The sequence below is a fragment of the Etheostoma spectabile genome, chromosome 20, assembly GCF_008692095.1.
Source record: "Etheostoma spectabile isolate EspeVRDwgs_2016 chromosome 20, UIUC_Espe_1.0, whole genome shotgun sequence".
In the NCBI taxonomy this organism is placed as follows: Eukaryota; Metazoa; Chordata; class Actinopteri; order Perciformes; family Percidae; genus Etheostoma; species Etheostoma spectabile.
In genome coordinates, this window is record NC_045752.1 from 27,167,813 (window position 1) to 27,187,601 (window position 19,789).

At 43.8% G+C, this 19,789-nt stretch overlaps 1 protein-coding gene across 1 annotated transcript; it reads left to right on the forward strand.

Annotated features, from left to right (window-relative positions):
• Positions 1–1,654: 1,654 nt before the first annotated feature.
• LOC116669768 (MAM domain-containing glycosylphosphatidylinositol anchor protein 2-like) lies at positions 1,655–19,337 on the forward strand (the record flags this gene model as incomplete). Its single annotated transcript, XM_032499804.1, is given in 12 exon segments — positions 1,655–1,669; positions 1,983–2,222; positions 8,597–8,834; positions 8,837–8,872; positions 12,880–13,062; positions 14,298–14,318; positions 15,143–15,198; positions 15,201–15,227; positions 15,229–15,301; positions 18,019–18,186; positions 18,365–18,495; positions 19,218–19,337. Coding segments are annotated over 12 exon segments (1,308 nt in total), but the record flags the coding sequence as incomplete, so codon positions are not given.
• Between the last annotated feature and the right edge of the window lie 452 nt (positions 19,338–19,789).

Below are 19,789 nucleotides of genomic sequence, written 5' to 3' on the forward strand. Positions count from 1 at the left end.
AACAACCACAAACACCACACACACACACACACACCACACACAACACACCCCACCAAACCACACACACACAAAACAGACCACACCACACACACACTCACACACACAGACACACCAACACACACCACACACACACACACACACACAGACACAACACACACACAAACCACACACACACAACCCACCCACACACACACTCCACACACACACACAGACACACTCACACACACACTACACACACACAGACACACACACACACCACACCACACACACACACACTGACACACACAGACACACACACACACCACACTCACACACACAGACACACACACACACACACACACACACAGACCACACACACCACAGAGACCCACACACACAGACACACACACACACAATCACACAATCCACACAACACACCCACACAATCACCACACACAGACACACACACACACACCACACACACACACACAACTGACACACACAGACACACACACACCCCACTCACACACACAGAACACACACACACACACCACACACACCCGACACACACACACACACAGAGACACAAAACACAGACACACACACACACAATCACCACAATCACACACACACACCACACACAATCACACACACACACACATATATTATTTATGGTTACGTGAATATGTGTAGGCCTATATTATATACTGTATGTGGGTGTATCTTTATATATATCTATATCTATATATCTATAGATCATATATCTATTCATGCGATATCTATGTATAGATTATAGTATATATCTATACTATCTATATATGAATATATATATATATCAGATATCTATATGATATTATCTCTATATATTATATATTATAGATTATAGATTATATAATATCTTAATTATATATATCTATTATATCTATGATATTATCTAGAGATGATATTATATACTATAGATTATATCTAGTATATATATAGATATATATTTATATTATAGATATATATCGATAATTATATAATATATATATATCTATATAATTATAATTACTATATAGATATATATATAGAGTATATCTATGATAATATCTATGATATAGATATCATTATATATATATTAGATATGATATTAGATATATCACTAATTATACTATGATAGATATATATATAATACATTATTAGATATATAGCTATATTTATCAGATATAATATATTAGATATAGATCTATATATAAGATCAGAATATATTATCTATATATATATACTATAGTATATAGTAATATATAGATAGATATCTATATATAGATATATATTATATATATATCTATAGATATATATGAATATATATATGATCTATGAAGATATCTAGATTATGAGATATATATCTATTATATATCTATATGATATATTAAGAATATTATAGATATATATCTATAGATATAGAGATATATATCTAGTAATATATAATTATTATAGATCTATATATCTATAGATATAATAGATATAAGTTATAGATGATATATCATACAGAGTATATATCTATAGAATATATATCTATTTAGTTATATCAATTATTATAGTAATAAAGGTAAAGGTAGATCATATATCTTTTATGATTATATAGTTTAAACATTATACACAATACGTCAATTTGTTATACAAGAGATATAAGAATATGGGGCGTATGATGGTACGTATTCGTTTATTGAATAGTGATCTACATGGATAAGAATCATCCATTAAACGTTTTTGCAATGTCTTATAGCTTATATGTAACAACCAAAAAAGATTACAAACAAAGAAAAAGGAGATAGTAAGGTTTTGGGCGAAAACCCAAAAAAAGCAAAAAAAAAGACACAAGATTTAAAAACCCTTTAAAACTTGGAAGATAGTCTACGTAAAAAAAGGAAAAACCCGGGCAAAAAAAGCTCAAAAAAAGTAAAAGTTGGAGAAGCTAGTGAGGGGCAGGGGTAGGTAAAAAAAAAATCCCCAAAATTGTTTAGCCAGAAGTGAAGCTGGGTTTTCGGCGGTGCAGGTGGAGGCCCCCGCCACCGAGGGCGCATTCGCCGGGTAAGAACGGCCGGCCAATAGGAGTCCCAGCGGTGGTCATACCCACACGGGCACCGGGTCAGCCCGGGGACCACAACCCCGAATCAGACCCAAGTTCCCGATTCGGCACGTACCTGCGTGGGGTCGGAGGAAAGGAGGAACGCGGAGACAGCATCGACGTAACATCTCCCCAGGTAGTCTTTTAAAAATATATATTATATATAAAATATTAAATAAACTTTTTTACCACTAAAAGTAGTGATTTTGACAGGGTTGGGGAGAAGTCTCATCAGCTAAAGTAGGATTTTTTTCATGGAGTTGGGGGAATAGCTGCTCTATACACGCTAAAAGTAGTTATTTTCAGGAGTTTGGGGGGAATGCGTTAACACGAAAGGTGGATTATTTTTCTGGGGTTGGGGGAGTAGGCTCTATACACGAAAAATAGGTTATTTACGGAGTTGGTGGGATAGTGCCTATACACGCTAAAAGTAGGATATTAATGGAGTTGGGGGAGATATGGTTTTACATTAAAATATGATTATTTCATGGATTGGTGGAGATATGCTGTATACCGTAAAAATAGTATTATTTACATGGGGTCGGGGGAATGCTGCTTTCCCCGCTAAAAGAGGATTATTATTGGGGTTGGTGGGATATGCTGCTCTATAACGCTAAAAGTAGTGAATTTACATGGGGTTGGGGGGATATGCTGCTCTATACCGCTAAAAGTAGTATTTTTCAGGAGTCTGGGGAGAAGCGGTTATAATGCTAAAAGTAGTGATTATTTACATGGGTTGGTGGGTTGGGGGGTTCCCCAGAGTGAGCGTCCCCCGGGGGCGTTCCCTACGTCAGGAGGGCGACACGGGACCGCAGTTTTTGGGTTTTAGGGAAACCCAAACCCATATCCCGTGGCCGGGTGGGGAGGGGGGGGGGCGGGGAGGTTTATGCCCCCGGCTCGGAGAGAGGAGAGTGAGGCGTCCCGGGGTCGCAAGGACGGGGGAGATGAGGGGACTACCGCTGCCGGCGAGCCAATACAACGGATTCAACGTCAAGCCCGGGGGCTGATCCGTGGTGGGCAGTGGGGGGTAACAACACAAAACCCAAAAAACACACACACACACACACACAACACAGACAGCAAAAGGCAGACACACACGCGACACACCACACGCACGAGCCCCAACAGGCGGGGAAGGAAAACAAGCGACCCAGCAACAAAACACAAAAAAAACCACACACCAACACTAACACGCCGCACAAAGAAACAAAAAACAAAAGACGAAGACACAGACGAACGCACCGACAACACAGGGGACAGCGCCCCTCATACAAGCACATGCAAAGCAGCACAAAAAAGGACGAAGACAGAAACACACGAAAAGAACACGCGCAAGCAGCAAAAATAGAAACAACAAAACCCCCAAAGACGACAAAAAACACCCCCAACACACATTAGTTCAAGGGTTAGAAATTAGGCGCAGGAGATGGGAAAAGTGGCTCGTTAGTTTTTTGTTTAACTTTTTTTGAGAAACATGTTTCTTAAGGTGTTTTCCCGGCAAAAAACTCTAAAAGATTCAGCGGGGCAGTTTAAGGTGGATTAGCTGAAATAAGAAAATAGAAATACACAAACGGAACAACACTGTCAAATACACAATCGCACAACAAAAAACCAAAAATACACAGCAAACACAACCAATACACAAAAAAGCTTTAGTACGGGTATTGAAGTTGGTGGGATTTGGGCTCATCCACCCAAAGTAGGGTTTATTTACAGGATTGGTGGAGTTGTCCCTATACACGCAAAAAGTATGATTTTTACGGGAGTCTGGTGGAGATAGGGCTATACACGCAAAAGTAGTGTTTTTTACAGGGGTTGGTGGGATATGCGTTTTAACACGAAATAGGATTTTCAGGGAGTTGGGGGTAGCGTCTTTTTATTTTTTTTTTTAAAACCTTTATTATCCGGGTAACGTTGAAACCAATTTCATTTACAAACATGACCGGGCAAGAGGCTACAGAAAAGAATGAACATCTGTACATTTTACTAGTCAAAACGACACATAGAAAAGCAACTAAAAAAAAGGAAATAAAAAATTGAAACTTTACTAGTCAAACCATGAACTAGAAAAAAGCGACTGAAAAAAAAAAGACTCAACGAAGAAGAAAAAAATAAAGTTTAAAATGGTTATAAATAGGTTTCATGTTTGTCGCGGGAACAGAGTCAAACAATGTATTTGGGGGTTTTTGCTTAAGGTGGAGACGGGGACAGAGTGTAGTTCGGGTATTTTGTGGTATTCCTCATGTATGCGGCAAAGGGGAAAGGCATTCCTCCAAGGTAGTGAGGTGGGAGGGGTACAAAATTTAATAAATTACCGATCTTGTGATAGTTTTATGAAGGGCTGAAGGAGTAAAAAATAGGGGGGGGTTTTTGCCAGGATCGTTTTGTAATAAAAAAAAAAACCCCAGTGATGTGAGGGTTTTTAAAGGAGGGCCATCCCCCCGGTTGTACAGGACAAGAGAGGTGAAAGGGTGCATTAGTAGAAAAAACGAAGGGGCAATGGTAATTGTCAATTTTTTTAGGGCGGTTTGGGGCCTTTTTGAAAAATAATTCACCAAAAAATGGCATTATTTTCATTTTAAAAAGGTGTTTGGTAGCAGAAAAAGGGAAGTTTATTAGGAAAAGAAAGGTAGTCTACTTGATTTTTTGCTTGGAAGGGTTTTGATGGTTTTTGAAGGGACGAGATGAACCCAAACCAATACCTAGATTTTTATTTTTATTGACGACCCCAAAAGCCAATTTCAAAGGGTGTTTGTGGGTGGGTCTGGTGTGGGTTTTTTCGGCAAAAGGAAATTTTGTCTTATTTTAATAGGGGGTTGGAGTTTTATCAAAGAACTGTTTAATTGGTAAAGTGATTTTAAGACAAAAGCCGCAGATTGAGAGGGGAACAATGAGACAAAGGGTATCATCTCCATAAGATGAATCCGAGGGGTTCCAAAAGCTCGGGGCTTTCTTTTGATGTGATAAAAAAAAGGGTTGGGCCCAAGAAGCCTGAGGCCCTTTAGATAAAAAGTGGTTGACTAATATTTTCAACCTTAAATTGTTGCCGGTTGGTGGAATTGGCAAACCGTCACAGCTAGGGAGGACGGCCAAACGGAAAACTTTTTTAAAGGATCTAGTAAACAGAGTAAAAGGGCCTTGAAGGGTCATAAAGGGGCAATACAGATTTTTTGTTTTAAATGTGTAATTACTCCCCAAGGCCCTTTGTGGTGGTTTTTTTATCACCATGCCCCGCCCGAAAACCAAATTGCTTCAAATTTATTGCTTTTTTTCGGAAAATCTTTTTAACTGTTTTTGTCGGCTCTCCAGAACTTTGGCAGACATGGGGGATAGAAATTTGGTCGATAACAGTTAGGGCAGATTCAGAAAAACCCCTTTTAAAAAGGGAGAGATTATTGGTTTCCGCAGTAGGGGAAAAAGAGAGCTGTAGGGGCATGTTAAAGATCTTGGGCGGGGGCGCAGAATGTGGGATGCGCTTTAAAAACCCTGGGGCAAACCCACAAGGCCCAGATTGTTTTTTACTTGGGAGTTCACCGGACTTTAAGGGGAAAGAGGAATAAAAGGGACCATTCTTGAGGAAAGGTTGTCTCGCGCAGTTTATCTGAATGTTATTTAACGAATTTGGGTTTGACATTAAACGAAGGGTTTTATTTTAAAGTGGGTTTAAGTAAACCATCCCGGAAATTTTTCCAGTAAAAATTTTTTACATTTAAAAAACAAGAAAATGGGAAACGGGGGGGAAAAACCCTTATTTTTCCTTACCTTATGTGTTCCAAATGCCCTGTCAGGCCCATGTGGGGATTTTTTCTTTAAAAAACAAAATTTTGGCATTTTGAAGCCCGTTTTTTATTTCTGCATTGACGGAAGGCCACAGTTGGGAGTTGGGTAGTGCGGGGCCCTTTCTCCCCGGGGCAATTTTTTGATGAATAATCTCGGGCCCGGCTTTTGGAAAAACCCCGGGACTATATCGATTTTTTTTTCAATTTTTTTTTGAGGGCTTTTTCTCAAATCAGACGAAAGTGTTTTTAAAAAAAACCCTCCTCCCCAAAGGGGGGAAAAGGGAATTTTAAATTTTGCCAGGACACAACCCCAAATCTGGAAAAAGCTGCATACAGATTTTAAAAGCCGGGTTTCAAATTTCGGGGCCTTTTTAATAAAACCAGAACGTATAATGCAATAGCGAAAAGATCATTTTTACTGAAAAAATCCCCCTGATAAAAGATGGATTGTGTCAAAATAAAGGGCAATCAGTGTGGGAAGAAAATTTTTGGGTTTGGTCTGGTGGCTCAATTATCTGATAAGATTGGCATCAATTGTTGCAAAACTGATTGGGGGTTATCAATCCCCGTTCAGACCCCATAGGACAAAATCGATGATATGTATGGGCTATGAGTGACTAAAAAGGGGAGTGCAGAAAAATGGAGTGAAGGTCTCTATGCAAAAAGCAACAGAAAGAAAATTTGAAAAACCTAAGCTTTGTACCAGTAGAATTTGTTTTGGGCTGACTTAAAGAACACAAATTTCGATAACCTTACATACATAGTACACCACCCCCCTGGTAGCTTTCCTGACGAAAAACATTTTGCCTGTTTAAAAATTTTAAATCGTGTCCCTTTTTTAAGCCGGATCAAGATAGCAAAACCAGGATTAGTGTTGGACCAATTTTTTTAAAAGGGCAAAAAGTTTAAATCATCAAGCGTATTTACTTTAAAAAACCCAATGATTTACGGTCACAAAATCGCCAAAAGAAGGGGCAGGGCTAAATTAGCCCCAATTTTTATGAAATACCGAGATAAATAACATGAGAATAATGCTGGTCAAGAGCAAACCCGAACAAACCCTTTTTGTTTTTACAAAGGGAAGCCAGCTCATACCGCTAAAAGAGTGATTATTTAAGGAGGGCGGTGGAGATTCGTGAAACACGCTAAAAAAGGGGATTATTTAAAAGGGTCTGGTGGGATTGCTGCTCTACAACGCTAAAGTTGTTATTTTCATGGATCTGGTGGAGTATGCGCTCTATAATCTAAAAGTAGGGGTTTTTTACTGGGTCGGTGGGATATGCTGCCTTTTACACACTAAAAATAGTGATTTTTACGGAGTTGGGGAATATGCGCTCTAACACGCTTAAAAGTTGATTTTTCTGAGCTGGGGAGAAATGTGCCTTAAAACCTCTAAAGAGTGATATTTAAGGAGTCGGGGGAATATATCTCTATACCGCTAAAAATTTGTGATTTTTTAATGGATCTGGGGGGATAGGCTCAAACCTAAAAGTATGAAATTCATGGGTCTGGTGGGTTTGGTGAGAGTTTTATTCTAAGAATTTTCCCCCTTTAAAGGGGTCGGCTAATTTCTCAACAAATCGGTCCCTGGGGAAGCTCGGAGATAAAACTTTCGAGGACTTTCAAAATGAGCTCTAAGAGTTTCTTGAGTTTATTTTGCACTTACCCTCGCGTTTTTGGCTTGGGATTAGGCGAGACAGGATGCAGCCCCAAAAAGTTGAAAAATCAAACCCACGGTGCGGCGCCGGGGCCATCCTCCCCAGGGGCGTCGTAATGTGGTTATAGAGACTCAGGGGGTTTTGGGGGACACTGCCCCTGGTTTTTAGGGCAGGAGTCTCGTTTTTTTTTCAAACAATATGTATTTTTAAATGGGTAAAGGTGTTCTAGGCACGGCTCCGCGAGTGGGATAAACAAATTCAAAATGTGAAAACGGATCAAAACCTCCTCGCTCCTACTCTCTCCCCATCCTCTTCCCCCCTGTCTCCCCCCTAGCTCCCTCCTACCCCCCTTTTTTTTTTACCTCCTCCTTTTCTTTTTTTATCCATTTTCCCCTTTTCCCCCTCCCCTCACTCCCTTGCCCTCGCCCTAGGTCAGACCTTGGGTTGTGTGGGGTGGTGGGTGGGGGTGTGGTGTGTTTTGTTTGGGGTATGTCTTTGTTTTTAGGAAAATCTGATTAGTTACACAGGTTACACAGACTGTAACCTGTGCCTATTGTTCAACACATGATAATAGTCTCCTGTGTGCGTGTGTTTCTGTGTGTGTGTGTGTGTGTGTGTGTGTGTGTGTGTGGTGGGGTCTCTCTCTATGTGTGTGTGTGTCTCTGTGTCTTTTGGGTGTGTGTGTGTGTGTGTGTGTGTGTGTGTGTGTGTCTCTGTGTGTGTGTGTGTGTGTGTGTGTCTCTCTCTATGTGTGTGTGTCTCTGTGTGTGTGTGTGTTTTGGGTGTCTCTCTGTGTGTGTGTGTGTGTGTGTGTGTGTCTCTGTGTGCTCTGTGTGTGTGTGTGTGTGTGTCTCTGTGTGTGTGTGTGTGTGTGTGGTCTCTGTGTGTGTGTGTTGTGTGTGTCTCTGTGTCTGTGTGTGGTGTGTGTGTGTGTGTGTGTGTGTGTCTCTGTGTGTGTGTACGTGTGTGTGTGTGTGTGTGTGTGTGTGTGTCTCGTGTGTGTGGGGTGTGTGTGTCTCTGTGTGGGGTGTGTGTGTGTCTCTGTGTGTGTGTGTGGTGTGTGTGTGTGGGAGACAGTCCCCCCCGTGGTGGAGCCCGTGTTCACCGAGGTCCGCCAGGCCCTGGGCCGGGCCTTCAGCCTGTCGTGCCGGCTGCTGCGAGCCCACCCGGCGCGGCTGCTGCACTACGAGTGGAAGCTGGGCGCCCGGCTGCTCACCGTGGGGCAGCTCCCCCCCGACCGCGACGACACCGCCTACCTGGTCAAGGCCCTGAACCGGGAGGGCTACGGGGAGTACACCTGTGACATCAGCAACGGGCCGGCGCCGGCCGCTGCACCTTCCTGGTCACAGGTGAGACGGGGAGACGGGACAAAGGCAATTACAGTAAGGGACTGTAATACTGGGCCATTAGGGAGGAGGAGGGAGGTGAGGGAAGGGAATGGAAGAGGGAGGAAGGAAGGATGGAAGGAAAAAGGAAGGAAGGAGGACGAGGGAAGAGGAAGGAGAGAAGGAGGGAGGGAGGGGGGAAGGAAAAAAGGAAAGTGGGAGGGAAGGAAGAGGGAAGGAAGAGGGAAGGAAGGAAGATGGATGGAGGGACGGAGGGAGGGAGGGAGGGAAGGAAGAGGGAAGGAGGGAAAAAAGGAAGAAGCGAGGGACGGAGGGAATGAGGGAAGGAGGAAGGAGAGAAGGAGGGAGGGAGGGGGGAAGGAAAAAAGGAAGGGGGGAGGGAAGGAAGGAGGAGGGAAGGAAAAAAGGAAGGAGGGAGGGAAGGAAAAAAGCATGCAAGGAAGGAAGGAGGGAGGGAGGGAGGGAGGGTACCATTAGGGGGGCACGTACCCCCTGCAGTCCTCCAGAGTACCACTAGGGGGACACGTACCCCCTGCAGTCCTCCAGAGTACCACTAGGGGGGCACGTACCCCCTGCAGTCCTCCAGAGTACCACTAGGGGGGCACGTACCCCCTGCAGTCCTCCAGAGTACCCATGGGGGACTTGAGTGACTGGAGACTGAAGACCTGAACTACTTGAAACATAATTACTCATAACTTGGGTAGATGACTTGGGACTTGAACTTGCGTCTACTTCCTGGAGACACATTTCAAAGTAAAGGTCTATCGGGACCTCTGAGCTGGTTCCATCTGCAGGATTCATCCATTCATCCATTCATCCATTCATCCATGCATCCATCCATTCATCCATCCATTCATCCATTCATTCATCCATTCATTCATCCATTCATCCATTCATCCATTCATCCATCCATTCATCCATTCATTCATCCATTCATCCATCATTCAATCCATTCATTCATCCATTCATCCATTCATTCATCCATTCATCCATCCATTCATCCATTCATTCATTCATCCATTCATCCATCCATTCATTCATCCATTCATCCATGCATCCATCCATTCATTCATCCATCCATCCATTCATTCATCCATTCATCCATGCATCCATCCATTCATCCATGCATCCATCCATGCATCCATCCATTCATCCATCCATTCATCCATCCATTCATCCATGCATCCATCCATTCATTATCCATCCATCCATCCATTCATTCATCCATTCATCCATTCATCCATTCATTCATCCATTCATCCATCCATTCATCCATCCATTCATCCATTCATTCATCCATTCATCCATCCATTCATTCATCCATTCATCCATGCATCCATCCATTCATCCATTCATTCATCCATTCATCCATCCATTCATCCATTCATTCATCCATTCATCCATCATCTCATTCATTCAAACCATGCATCCATCCTTCATTCATATCCTTCATCCATCCATTCAAACCATTCATTAATCCATTCATCCATTCATTATCCATCATTCATCCTTCATCCATTCATCCATTCATCATCCATTCATCCATCCATTCATCCATTCATTGATCCATCCATTCATTCATCCATTCATCCATCATTCATCCATTCTATTCCATCCATTCATTCATCCATTCATCCATTCAAACCATCCATTCATTCATCCATTCATCCATCCATTCATCCATTCATTCATCATTCCACATATATTTATCATTATCATAATTCACTTTCTCTCCCATTAATTCCTCCTCCTGGTAACAGAATAAGACAATGAATAAGACATCTAATAACACTTAACTCTCTGCATTTAGACATCCTCCATGCCTCATATGGACATATAGACAATGAATATGAAGACATATGGACATAGGACAGGATTCTAGGACATATAGACATATGTCCATTTAGACATCTGTCCATATGGACACATAGATATATGGACATGTGGACATATAGATATATGGACATGTGGACATAGGGACAATGTCTAAATGGACATATAGACATATGTCCATTTAGACATCTGTCCATATGGACACATAGAGATATGGACATGTGGGACATAAGACATATGCAATAGGGACATATGTCTAATGTCCATATATGACATGTGGACATAGACATATTGGACATATGTATGTCATTTATGACTATGTCCATATGGACCATATGATAATATGGGCCATGTGTCTATGTACATATAGCATAGGGCTATGTCTATATGTCCATATAGACATGTGGACATAGGGACATACTATGGACATATGTCTGTATGTCTTTTATGTATTTATGTCCACATGTCCCAATGTCAAATGTCCTATTCTATGTTTCCACAACGGGGAGTGAGTCCGGGTGTTTGGGGGGGGTTTTAGGATAGGAGACATGGAGTATGATCCCCCGGGGCAGCGCCCGAGAGCCTTAATTCTTTTCGTAACCTCCGCGGCTTAAAATCCTTTAACCCCCGGCGCGAGCACGGACGCCCGGGGGGGGGTGGGGGTAACTCGGATGGATATTTTTCGGGGTCGAAAGTTTTTGTAATCGGGGTTTGGCCAGCGCCCCAGCCGCTGGGGGAAGAGACAGCTCACATCAGACAGGAACAAGCCCCCCGGCAGCAACAAAAAAACTGGTCCCCAAAAGGACGTTGTAGAGCGCCTCTGGGGACACTGCAACCCCTCATAAAAGGGACTTTTTAGGCTCCCTCTGGTGGCAGATATCCGCCATCACAAAAAGGGGCTTGTAAGCGTCCCCTGGTGGACGCTACAACGCCTCACAACCGGACGTGTAGCGTCCTTGGTGGGCAGACATGCAAAAGCCACATACCGGGGAGTTGTAACGTCCTCTGGGGGCAACATGCACCCACACTACGGGTTGTGAGGTCCTTGGGGGACGACTTGCAAAAACCATCCCAGGGACTTTTTAGAGCGTCCCCGGTGGACAACTTGCAACGCCATCACTCCCCGGGATTGTTGAGGTCCTTGGTGGAAACATGCAAAGCCTCACAACAGGGGCTTGTAGGCTTTCCCTGGGGCAGATATCGACCCATCACTAAAGGGACGGTAAGCTCCTCTGTGGACAACTATGCACGCCACCAAAAGGGGGCGTGTAAGTCCCTGGGGGACAGACACTCCACCATCATACTTTGGTGACCTTCCGTTTTTATTTTTTAAATATTCATTCATCAGATTTTTTTAATTTAAATCGGCCATTTTTTAATGCCGATACCGATCTGGAAAGGCCTAATATTTGATAAAACAAAGTCCCCCCCGGTTTGACCCCCCCCCCCCCCCCCCCCCCCCCAGGAAGGCCCCCCCCCGAGTTTTTACTACGAACTACCCCGCCCCGTCAGAACCCGCCCCGGGGGCTTCGGTCACTCCATGGACCCAGATTTAGCCCAACGCCTTCCGGGTACTGGCCACAACTCGGGAACAGGTCGGGGTTACATGGGGGGGGGGGGGTCCTTAAAAGCGCATATCTGATCTCCCCGGGGGGGGGGGGGGGGGACTATCTCAAACGCACAAAATTAGCCCCAAAATTTTTAAAATGATTTAGTTTAGATTTGAAAAACCCTGATGTTTTGTTAGGGAAAAAACCCTTTGGGGGCATACCCCTGGTTTATGGGGGGGGGGGGGGGGGGGGCCGAACAAGATAAACAAAACAAGCTCTGTGTGTGTGGTGTGTGTCTCTGTGTGTGTGTGTGTGTGTGTGTCTCTGTGTTTGAGTGTGTGTGTCATGTGTGCATGTGTGTGTGTGTGTGTGTGTGTGTGTGTGTCTGTTTCTGTGTGTGTGTGTATGTGTGCGTGCGTGTGGTGTGCTTGTGTGTGTGTGTGTGGTGTGTGTGGTCTCGTGTGTGTGTGTGTCGTGTGTGTGTGTTGCGTATGTGTGCGTGTGTGTGTCTGCGTGTGTGTGGTGTGTGTGTGTGTGTGTGTGGTGTGTGTGTATGTGTATGTGTATGTGTATGGTGTGGTGTGTGTGTGGGTGTGTGTGTGTGTGTGGTGGTGTGTGTGTGTGTCTCTCAGATGAGCCAGTCCCGGTGGTGGGAGCAGGAGATCTCCATGGAGGGGAACATCCAGAAGGGGGAGCTGCTGACCTACAACCTGACGGAGCTGGTCCAACCGGCGTCCTACCTGGTCCGCCTGACCCCCATCACCCGCTACGGCGAGGGGGACACCACGGAACGCACCATCACCTACACCGGTACGCCACGCACCATCACCTACACACCGTCACCTACACACATCTTTACCTACACACACCTTCACCTACACCGGTACGCCACGCACCATCACCTACACACACCATCACCTACACACACCATCACCTACACCGGTACGCCACACACCATCACCTACACACACCATCACCTACACACACCATCACCTACACCGGTACGCCACGCACCATCACCTCAACACACTATCCCCTAAAAACACCATCACCTACACCGGTACGCACGCACCATCCCTACACACCCATCACTACCCACACACCTTCACCTACACCGGTACGCCACGCACCATCACCTACACACACCATCACCTACACACACCATCACCTACACACACCATCACCTACACCGGAACGCCACGCACCGTCACCTACACACGCACCATCACCGGTACACCATGCACCTTCACCTACACCGGTAGGGTGTGTGTGTGTCTGTGTGTGTTTTTCTGCGGTGTTTCTCTATTTGTGTGTGTATTAGTGGTGCGTGGTGTGCGAGGCGCGTGTGTTTTGTTTGTGTTTCGTGTGTGTGTGTGGGTGTGTGGGAAGTGTGTCTCTGTTTGTTTCTCTGTGGATGTGTGGGGGGGTGGGGGTGTTTGTGTTTTTTGTGTGGTGTGGTGTGTGGGGTGTGTGTGTGTTGGTGTGTGTGGGGTGTGGTGGGGTGTGTGTGTGTAGCTCCCCGGTTTTTCACAGGGTCCCCGATCTGTAACGCTAACTCAAACTAGCGCTGCTAACACGCTGGGACTCACACACCTCCTCCTCCCGCAGTGGAGCCTGCAGGAAACCCACACACACAACACACAAACCACCACACACCACATACCACACACCAAAAATTTCATACAACAGACACACACACATACACATACACATACAGCACACATACCATACACGCACACATACACATACACACACAACACATACACGCAAAACACATACCACACAACACACAACACAAAACATACACAAACACACACAACAAAAACACACACATACATCATACACACAGAAACACACACATACACAACACGCACACTACACCTACACAACAACACATACACAACACACACACATACACATCAAACACAAACACAATACACACACAGACACATACACATCACGCACACACACACAGACATACCCCCCCCATAAAAACCTCCATAACGTGATGATCTAACAAGTTCTTGTGTTTTGTCCCCCCTCAGCTCCCGTTAACCCGCATCTCAGTAAATATGACCTCCCTCATCAACCCCCCCCCCCCCCCCCCCCCGCAACTGGTTGTTTAATACAAAATACTGTGTGTGTGGTGTGTTTGGGGTTGTTGTGGGTGTGTCTGTGTCGTGTGTGTGTGTGTCTCTCTGTGTGTGTCTCTCTGTGTGTGTGTGTGTGGGTGTGTGGCCCTTTGTGTGTGTGTGTGTGTGTGTGTGTTTGTTTGTGGTTTGTGTGTGTGTGTGTGGTTGTGTGGTGTGTCTCTGTGTGGTGTGTGTGTGTGTGTTGTGTTCTCTGTGTGTGTTGGGTGTGTCTCTCTCTGTGTGTGTTTTCTGTTTTTGTGTGGGGTCTCTCTGTGTGTGTGTGTGTTGTGTGTGTGTCTTCTCGTTTGTGTGTGTGTCGTGGTCTGTGTCTGTGTGTTTGTGTCTTGTGTGTGTGTGTGGGTGTTGTGTGTGTGTGTGTGTGGTGTGTGTGTGTGTGTGTGGTCTCTGTGTGGGGTGGGTTTTGTGTGTGTGTTCTCTGTCTGTGTGGTGTGTTGTAGTGGTGTGTGTGGGGGGTGTGTGTGTGTCTCTTCTGTCGGGGTGTGTGGGGTTTGTGTGTTGTGTGTTGTGTGGTCGGGTGTGTGTGTGGTGTGTGTGTGTGGTGTGTGTGTTGTGTTTTGTGTGTGTGTGTGTGTGTGGGGTGTGGTCTCTGTGTGTGTGTGTGTGTTCTCTGGTGTGTGGTGTGTGTGAGTGTGTGGTGGGTGGGGTGTGTGTCTTTCTTGTTGGTTTTGGGGGTGTGTGGTGTTTGTGGGGTGTGTGTTGTTTTGTGGTGGTGTGTGTGTTTGTGTGTGGGTGTGTAGGGGAGTTCCAGTGCGGCTTCGAGGACGAGGCGTTGTGTCTTTTCTCTCAGGACCAAAGACGGACGACTTTGATTGGACGCGTCACCAGCGCCGCCACGCGGGACACCAAGTACACCCCCAACACGGGCCCGAGCACCGACCGCACCGGCGCCAAGCAGGGTGGGGGGGCAAAACTTTATTTAAAACGACATAGCAGATGAATTCAAAAGAATTAGAAAAAAGTTACAAAAACAAAGTAAAAACTTATTAAATTATATTAATAAATAATTTGAAAAATTGACAAGTGACAAATGATGGAAAAAAATACAAAAACTGGAAAAAAGTGAAGAAAACATCAAAACCATCGCCAAAGGTTACCAAAATGTATTTAAAAAAGTGACAAATAATATTAAAAAGTGACATAAAAACACAAGAAAACCTTGATAACACATTAAAAAAAAAATACCAAAAAAAGTGACAAAAAATTTGAAAAGTGGAGAAAACATCAAAACCATCGGCAAAGGTTACGAAATCATATTAAAATAATAATAACGATTAATAATTTGAATAAATAATAATATGGGCCCTTTAATAATAGTATGGGCCCTTTAATAATAATATGGTCCTTTAATAATAATATGGGCCCTTTAATAATAGTATGGGCCCTTTAATAATAATATGGGCCCTTTAATAATAGTATGGGCCCTTTAATAATAATATGGTCCTTTAATAATAATATGGGCCCTTTAATAATAGTATGGGCCCTTTAATAACAATATGGGCCCTTTAATAACAATATGGGCCCTTTAATAACAATATGGGCCCTTTAATAACAATATGGGCCCTTTAATAATAGTATGGGCCCTTTAATAATAATATGGGCCCTTTAATAATAATATGGGCCCTTTAATAATAGTATGGGCCCTTTAATAATAGTATGGGCCCTTTAATAATAGTATGGGCCCTTTAATAATAGTATGGGCCCTTTAATAATAGTATGGGCCCTTTAATAATAGTATGGGCCCTTTAATGATAATATGGGCCCTTTAATAACAAATGGGCCCTTTAATAATATATGGGCCCTTTAAATAATAGTATGGGCCTTTAATAATAATAATGGGCCCTTAATAAAAAGTATGGGCCCTTTAATAATATATGGGCCCTTTAATAATAGTATGGGCCCTTAATAATATATGGGCCCCTTTTAAAAATAGTATGGGCCCTTAATAATAATATGGGCCCTTTAATAATAGTATGGGCCCTTTATAATAATATGGGCCCTTTTAATACAAATATGGGCCCTTTAATAAAAAGTATGGGTCCTTTAATAATAGTATGGGCCCTTAATAATAGTATGGGGCCTTTAATATAATATGGGCCCTTTAATAACAATATGGGCCTTTATAATAGTATGGGCCCTTTAATAATAGTATGGGCCCTTTAATAAAAATATGGGCCCTTTAATAACATATGGGCCCTTAATAATAGTATGGGCCCTTTAATAATGTATGGGCCCCTTTAATAATATATGGGCCCTTTAATAATAATGGGCCCTTTAATAATATGGGCCCTTTAATAATAGTATGGGCCCTTTAATAACAGTATGGGGCCCTTTAATAATAATATGGGCCTTTAATAATCCTAAGTATGGGCCCTTTATAATGGCCTAATAATAATTGGGCCTTTAATAAAAGTATGGGCCCTTTAATAAAAGTATGGGCCCTTTAATAATAGTATGGGCCCTTTAATAATAAATGGGCCCTTTAATAATAGTATGGGCCCTTTAATAATATATTGGCCCTTTAATATAATATGGGCCTTTAATAATAATAATGGGCCCTTTAATAATAGTAGGGACTTTAATAATACTAGGCCCTTTATAATCGTATGGGCCCTTTAAAATAGTGGCCCTTCTATAGGTTCCCTTAATAATGTAGGGCCTTAAATAGTATGGGGCCTTTAATAATAATATGGGCCTTTAATAACAATATGGTCTTTAATAATAGTATGGGCCCTTTAATAATAGTATGGGCCCTTTAATAATAGTATGGGGCCCCTTTTAAAATAATATGGGCCCTTTAATAACAATATGGTCCTTTAAATAGTATGGGCCTTTAATAATAGTATGGGGTTTATAATAATATGGGCCCTTTAATAACAATGGCCTTATAAGTGGCCCTTTTTAAAATAGTATGGGCCTTTAAATTTAAAGGGTTTAAATAATATGGGCCCTTTATAATAATATGGGCCCCTTTTTTATAATATGGCCCTTTAATATATTGGGCCCTTTAATAATAGTATGGGCCCTTTAATAAATATGGGTTTCCTTTAATAATAGTATGGGCCCTTAAAACATAGGTTTTAAAATAATAGTATGGGCCTTTAATATAGTATGGGCCCTTTAATATATAGTATGGGCCCTTTATATAGTATGGGCCTTTAATAAAATATGGGCCTTTAATAATAATGGCCCTTTAATAAATATGGGCCCTTTAATAATGTATGGGCCCTTTAATAAACAATATGGTCCTTAATAATAGTATGGGCCCTTTAATAATAGTATGGGCCCTTTAATAATAGTATGGGCCCTTTAATAATAGTATGGGCCCTTTAATAATATATGGGCCCTTTAATAATAGTATGGGCCCTTTAATAACAATATGGTCCTTTAATAATAGTATGGGCCCTTTAATAATAGTATGGGCCCTTTAATAATAGTATGGGCCCTTTAATAATAATATGGGCCCTTTAATAATAATATGGGCCCTTTAATAATAATATGGGCCCTTTAATAATAATATGGGCCCTTTAATAATAATATGGGCCCTTTAATGTGAGTAAGCTGCACCCTCCAGCTGTCATTTCGAGGGTAACCCTGAGACTGTGTCCTCCGTCAGGTTTCTACATGTACATCGAGACGTCGAGGCCGCGGCTGCAGGGGGACAAGGCCCGGCTGCTGTCCCCCACCTTCAACACCAACTCCAGGACGTCCTCGTCTTCCTCCTCGTCTTCCTCCGTCCCCTACTGCTTCTCCTTCTACTACCACATGTACGGGAAGCACATCGGTGAGTCTGCAGCTACCGGACCTGTGTGTATACATATATATACGATGCGTTTGAGTCTGCAGGATTTCTGACGATGCGTTTGAGTCTGCAGGATTTCTGACGATGCGTTTGAGTCTGCAGGATTTCTGACGATGCGTTTGAGTCTGCAGGATTTCTGATGATGCGTTTGGGTTTGCAGGATCTTTGAACGTCTTTCTGCATCAGAAAGGTCCACCGGTGACGGACACCTCAGTCTGGACTCTGGTTGGTAACCAAGGAGACCGGTGGCGGCAAGCCAAGGTCAACATCCACCCGGCCGCAGCCTTCCAGGTACAATCCAGACCCCCTTGACCCCAGAACCCCCCCTAACCCCAGAACCCTTCTAACCCCAGAACCCTTCCTAACCCCAGAAACCAGTCCTAACCCAGAAACCGTCCTAACCCAAAACCTAACCCAGAACCCCCCTGACCTCAGAACCCCCCCTAACCCAGAATCCTTCTAACCCCAGAACCTTCTAACCCAGAGCCCCCCTAACCCCAGAACCGTCCTAACCCCCAAAACCTAACCCAGAACCCCCTGACCTCAGAAACCCCCTAACCCCAACCCTTCTAACCCCAGAACCTAACCCAGAAAAAACCCCCCTGACCCCAGAACCGTCCTAACCCCCAAATCCTAACCCAGAACCGTCTTAACCCCCTTAACCCCTTACCCCAAGGAACCCCCTAACCTCAGAACTCCCCTAACCTCAGAACCCTCCTGACCCCAGAACCCTTCTAACCCCAGAGCCCCCCTAACCCCAGAACCGTCCTAACCCCCAAAACCTAACCCAGCACCCTCCTGACCCCAGAACCGTCCTAACCCCCAAATCCTAACCCAGAACCCTCTTAACCCCAAAATCCTCCTAACCCCAGACCCCCCTAACCCCAGAACCTGTATAAATAAATATTTCCTGTGCTAGTCAAATAGATAAAGAGACACATTTCAGCTGGCTTTTATTGTGAAGGGGCCACAGGAAACAGCAGTCTCTTAGCTTCCTGTCTTGTCCCCGTCAGGTTGTGATGGAGGGGGTCCGGGGCGCCGGCATCGAGGGAGACATCGCCATCGATGATGTCACCATCGAGGAGGGGGAGTGCAAAGACCCCCCCCCCAACAGTGGGTGTCATGTCCCTCCACACACAGACACACCACACACAGAGACACAGACACACACCACAACACACCAGACAACACACACAGAGACACACACACACAGACACCACACAACACAGACCACACCACACACAAGACACCGACACACACACACACACACAGACACACACACACAGAGACACACACACACACACACACACACACAGACACACACACACAACACGCACACACACACAAACAACACACACACACAACACAGACAACACACACAGACACACACACACACAACACACACAACACACAGCAGCACCCACAATGCACAGCACACACGCCACACCACACACTACATTATAGAACGGACCATAACACATAGGACAAGACACACGACACACCCAACACACCCCTTACATTGGTACTCAGAAGAAAGCCGCATTCACTAAATGAATCATTAGTTCAGTCCGACATCTCTCTCCCT